This window comes from Mirounga angustirostris, unplaced genomic scaffold (assembly GCF_029215605.1).
Source record: "Mirounga angustirostris isolate CCGP_5_RB_7025 unplaced genomic scaffold, mMirAng1.0.hap1 SCAF_10, whole genome shotgun sequence".
In the NCBI taxonomy this organism is placed as follows: domain Eukaryota; kingdom Metazoa; phylum Chordata; class Mammalia; order Carnivora; family Phocidae; genus Mirounga; species Mirounga angustirostris.
The window spans coordinates 18807560-18813559 of record NW_026991718.1 but is presented as its reverse complement, the minus strand read 5'-3'; the positions used below and the strand labels follow the sequence as shown (position 1 = coordinate 18813559).

At 33.2% G+C, this 6000-nt stretch overlaps 1 protein-coding gene across 1 annotated transcript in view; it reads right to left on the bottom strand.

Moving 5' to 3' along the window:
* Window positions 1-379: 379 nt before the first annotated feature.
* Window positions 380-6000, bottom strand: part of UBXN2A (UBX domain protein 2A) — a 44223-nt gene continuing 38602 nt past the window's right edge. The window contains exon 7 of the mRNA XM_045884174.3: window positions 380-5189. Within this exon, the coding sequence (XP_045740130.1) occupies window positions 4997-5189 (193 nt within the window). The 3' untranslated portion in view covers window positions 380-4996. The remainder of the gene's footprint in view (window positions 5190-6000) is intronic.

Sequence of the window (6000 nt, the reverse complement as noted above, 5' to 3'; positions counted from 1 at the left end):
ATATATTGTATGATTCCATTTATATGCAATGTCCAGTAGAGGTAAATCTGCAGACAGAATTTAGATTTGTGGTTGCCTAGGACTTTGGGTAGAGAATGAGTACAGGGCTGAACACAGGATGAAAATATTCTAAAGTTAGATTGTAGTGGTGGTTGCACAATCCTGTCTACACTAAAAGTCACCGAACTGTACACTTTAATTGGGTAAATGGTAAGGTGTGTGAATTATATCCCAATAAAGCTGTTTTTGTGTTTTTTAAAAGGCAAGGTGTGTGCTTCTTCCCATTGGATGGAATGCAGATGTGACTAAGTGCTAGAGCAGCTCTCTTGTGGCCTTGGGTTAAGTGCTGGTATCAGCAGATGAACAACACAGGAGTCTGAAGTTTTACGAAGTTGATCTACCAGTTCTGAATTGCTTCCCTCTGGACTTTTGCATGGAAATAAATAAAATTTTGTTTTGTAAGTCACTATTAGACTTTTCTGTCACAGATAAATATAATCCTAAAGTATATACTGCCCAGTCTAAATCATTTTCTATGCCTCAATTATTTTTTCTAAAGAGGTATAATTGACATATAACAGTATACTAGTTTCAGGTGTACAAAGTAATGATTCAGTATTTGTATACACTGCAAATATGCCTCAATTCTTTAACCTACAAAATGGGTACCTCCTGTTTTCTTGATTGCAGCCTTATCAACAGTGGAAGGATAATTAGATAATGCATGTGCTAAATGTTTAAGTCCTTGGAAACTTAAACTCAAGCTTAAGTTTCTTTGGATAATCTACTTTCACATACATCATTTTATAGCATTTTTAGGTCTGGAAGCACTTCATTCCCAACATTTGTACTTTGCTGCATATACTACCACAATTTTAAAATTTTAAGAAGTAAAAAAAGAAACCCTGCATCTTTTTTTTTTTTGCCCCCTGCACAAAAATGTAATTAAAAGGCATTTGTTGCTGGGGCGCCTGGGTGGCTCAGATGGTTAAGCGTCTGCCTTCGGCTCGGGTCATGATCTCAGGGTCCTGGGATCGAGTCCCGCATCGGGCTCCCTGCTCCTTGGGAGCCTGCTTCTCCCTCTGCCTCTCTCTGTCTGTCTCTCATGAATAAAAAAAAAAAAAAGAAGGCATTTGTTGCTAACAGCTATTATTCTAGTTAAAATGATGCCATATTCTGAATGTAATTTTTAAAGACAAATACGTTAGACTTCAATAGATAAAATAGCATTACAATAACCAAGAAGCCTGCCTTTTAATTAATACAAAACACTGATTCACTTAAAAATACCTGAAAGGATGTACACCAAAATGTTATTAGTGGTTATATTATTTGAAAGGTGAAATTGGTGATTTAAAGATCATTCGAGCATTTTACAATTTTCTACAATGAATATGAATTATCTGTGAAAAAAATATTTAAAGCAAATGACAAAGAGCCAAATATTAGTCTATCGAATAAGCCACTTGTATCTGAAGATTTAGTGTGATGAGCAATTTCTTAATTAAATGGTTTGTACTTAGAGAAAGAACAAAGAAGTAAACCCTACCAAGGAGTCTTCATGCTAGTTCAACTCAGGACACAAATGGTTTTTTAAAAAACCTACCTCTGAACATGTTCACACAAAAACTTGAACACAAATGTTCATAGTAACATTATTTATAACCCAAAGTGAAACCCAAATGTCCATCAACTGATGGATGAATGTACTAAAAATATCACATTTTCACATTTCTGAGGATTAAATGAAAGTAACACTGATTAAAGTACCTGGCAAACAGAAGGCACCTGATAAATGTTGATTCTCAAACTGAATGGCTTTGCCAATGCCAAATAAAAATGACAAATGAAACCAGATGTAACTATTGTATAAGAAACAACTGTAGATTATTTCACAGATCCTTTTAATGAATTATTTCATTCTTAAGACAACAGTTCTTTAACCGTTAGCAAAAGCTTGCTTTAAAAATAAGGCACTGAAACAGATGCATAATACCGTATTTTCAACACAATGAAACGTAATGAAAAGTGTTCTGAATGAGAAAAGTATATAAAATAAGACCAGTTTTACAGCCTGCATAATGCATAGTAATTTAACCATTAAATTAGAATCTGTAAAACTAGAAATGTACTTCTTGTATCAGCCTTAACAATGATTTTTCAAAAACTGACGGGTTTTGAAACAACTACGTAGGTCAAATTGTATTCTACACCTAAAATGTTTGATTATTTTCAAGTTTGCCTTCCCTTGCCAAATTCAATTTATATTTTCTAAAGTCAGTATGTTTTACATAATCTACACATTTAATTAACAACTTTACAATTTTGAACTTTTAAAGTAGAAAGTTTTATCAGATGATTCTCATTTTGAAAACCTCTGAGAATATTATTCACATTAATGAAGGTATTCACAGTTAGAAAAAATGAAAGTTATTGCTGACAATGGGTCTTTCTCCATAGGAACTTCTCACTGGGGTGTATTCTACATGTACACACAAGAAAACCTCCAATGTACCTTCTGGATAAATAATTATAAACTGGAAAATTCACAAAGGAGGCCTTTTTATAGGTACAAGAAAAATATTTCCAACGAGAAGCCCCTTTATAGAAATATATGGAGAATCACAGACTATAATTATGCAAATTAAATTATACAATGCTTCATAATAGGCCTATAGGAAACATTTTCTTACAGACTCTTGAAAAATATATTAACAATCATCTTTTTATATCTGAAAGCGTTCACTGATTTTTACCATCCCCTCAATTTAAGAATGCTATTATGTTTCACTAGAGAGGGCTCTACTACAGCTGTAAACATAATGACAGTATTTTCTATTATATACCTGTTCATTTCTGAAAGTAAGTGACAAAAGGAAAAGGTTCTCCTTTGCCCTCCCTCTCTTCCTGATAAAAAGGCTTCTACCATGTGGAAGGCTGGGAGCTAGAAAAGGAAGCAGTCTTAATATGGACCTACAACAGAAGATGCAGCTTATAATCCAGGTCATCTAGTTATGTGCATTTCCCTTTTATTATTTCTGAGCTTCTAATGAAAATCTCATTTAAATGTTCCAGCCTCCTCTCAGCTGTGCTTAGAGGAGTAGTATAGGTTTATATCATGATTAATTAAGAGTTAAGGGGAACAGTCTAAGAACCAACTGTGGGAGATAAAGAATAAAACTTAACGGTCTAGAAGTCCCATTTCAGTGGAGAGTCTTCTTCCACTGTTTGTGGTGAAGCACACAGGTTTATTTTCTTAGGGTGCAAGCATAATGCAGGATTCCCTGAACGTTCTTCTACTACATGCCTAAAAATCACTTGAGACTACAAATGCAGAGATCTGGGACCCATCCCAGATACAATGAATCAGAATGTGTGTGGTAGATGCCTGGAATAGACATTTTGAAATGCTTCCCAAGTGATTCTAACACTAAGATGTGAGAATCATTGTAAAGTGCTTCGTAAGAATGGTTCCTTTAAGAGGTCCGTAAAGTCAAACTATTTTCATAACCAAACTGAGACATTATTTGCTTCCCCCCCTTTTCTCATGAATATACAGCAGCATTTACTAGAGGCTACATGATGTGCAATATCACAACAGATTGAATGTGGAAGCAGACATGAGATTCCATCTGTCTTCTTTAAGTCAGTAAAGATAGCTGCAAAAAATGGAATGCCACTTTTCTCACTAAATTTTTTAGAAAACGCTTTTCATTAAAATGTTTTACATTAACATGTGCTTATTATTTTTAATGAATATTTTATAATTTTTTATTTTCAATATCATATATATTACCCACATAAACAAAAGTTCTTGAGACCAGAAAGGTTGAGAACTGCTCTTTCCAGCAGACACCCAGTACCCTGTGAACATTACTGCTGATAGGTATGGCTACTTAGTTCCTTGGCACATTCAATGTAAATTTTGCTTTAAATAAGATTCAATAAATAATTTGGGGGAAAAAAAAAGCTTCCTAAACTTATCTTCAGGCAAGGGAATTCAATCTGACGGTGAAATATAGAAGTCTAACCAGTTCGAATTAAAAGATTAAGATACAAAACATGACTTCCTTGGTGGCATCAGAATGTAACAAATAATCCTTTAATGTGTACCCAGGTTGACTCTGATATATGGAATAGAAAACGATAGTTTATGTGATGCATTTAAAAAATATTAATAGCAATGTGCCAAAACAAGCATTAGTTTCTAAGTGAATGGTAGCAAATGAAAGGCTTACTCAAAAATGTTAGCTAAAAACAAATCCCTAATTTTCAAAAGAAAAAATAAGGGATGAACTCGGGTTCCTGGACAGAAATTTTTAAAAATTACACTTCTTGAAAATGTCGAAATGTGAATAGGCAGATTAATATTGACATTATACTAAGCTGCACAATTTTATCTTTAAAATATATTTTAGATACTGTGCCAAAATAACATGAGTATATATTGCCATTAGAAAATAAAAATGGAGACCACTTGGAGGTTCAGGCATAGCTGTGGTGAAAGAAGTTCCTTCTAGCCTTCTGACTGTATCTCAAATGTAAAATAATTACATTGATGTTTTTTAACCTGTCATGTATAATTTTCTTAATATACTGCTATTTAAAAAATCTGAGACAGCTAATATCTAAACAAACCACTGCTGGTTGGGAATATTTGAATGAATGATGCTGTGAATACATTTGCTAATTTATACCACATTAAGATTCTATATGATACAGCGATTTAATATATCTTATTGTTGAATAACTGGTATTTGAAAATAAGTATAGTTTTCTTTCTGAGTAGTCTTTTGGAAAAAGTGCATTGAATATAGTTTCCAGTCAGAGTTCACATTCCTAACTTGTACTTATTTAAAAATCTTCTCATCAGGAGGGAGTTAAATAATGCCTGAACTAAAAGTCCAGCGAATCTGACTTCCTTTCCCTCATTTTGGTTTGCATGTTCATTTACAACCATCATTTCTCTGCAAACTTAGTGTATCAAAAATCAATGTTATGAAAGTTCTCTAAAAGGTTCAGCGGTTTTTTGGAGTCTCTGAATGACTACAGCATTCTGTAAATCTGCTTCTTCCAATGTGAGTGTTTCATCTAGCAATTTGAGGAAAGGAAGAGCTGTGGCCAGGGAAAAGGGAGGACTTCTTTGAGATCCTTGGTATTTTTCGATGAAGTCTTTGATGTGGCTTATCCTGTAAAACAGCACAAACTATTAATATAATTTTATGAAAACTGGAATTAATGTAAGGTAATAACTTGAAGATACCTATCTAGCTACGTTAATACATAGAATAGTCAAATTATGATGACAGAACTGATCACTTGGGCTTTTTAAAGGTTGACCCTGGATAGTAAGGAACTACTATTAATTATCTTCAGTGTGACAAGGGTATTACGGTTACATTTTATTTTTTGTTTTAAATTTAATATATATTAATAGTTTCAGAGGTGGAGTTCAGTAATTCATCAGTCTTATATAATGTTATGGTTACATTTTTATAGAGTACATCTCTTTTAGAGTTATATTGAAATATTTACATAGGAAACTATATGAAGTCTAAGATTTCCTTGGAAACAGTTCAGTGGAACTGAGTGAGGGATCACTGTATCTTCTGTTTGAAGTGTGTATGTGTGTGTGTATCTGAAAGTCCCTATAACAGAAATTGTATATATCTATATCTGACTCCAAATGGATCAAATATGGTCACACTAGTAATATTACACAGATACAGGCTGTATCTCTTAAATACCAGGTCATGCTGTGTTCCAAACACAATTAGGAAAATTCTTAACTCAGTATAAGTAGAATTTCAGTTAGTAAAATCAACATTACAACGTGCAATTTTGGAGGTAGCTCAAAGTTATGTTCACCTAAGTATATGTGTATGTATGTAGAAAGAACGCATGCAGAGTTCATTACAACTAAGATGCCACTGATTTTTAAGACACATCATTTTATGTGTTGCTAAAAAAATCCAAATTATGACAAAATATTTTCTTAAC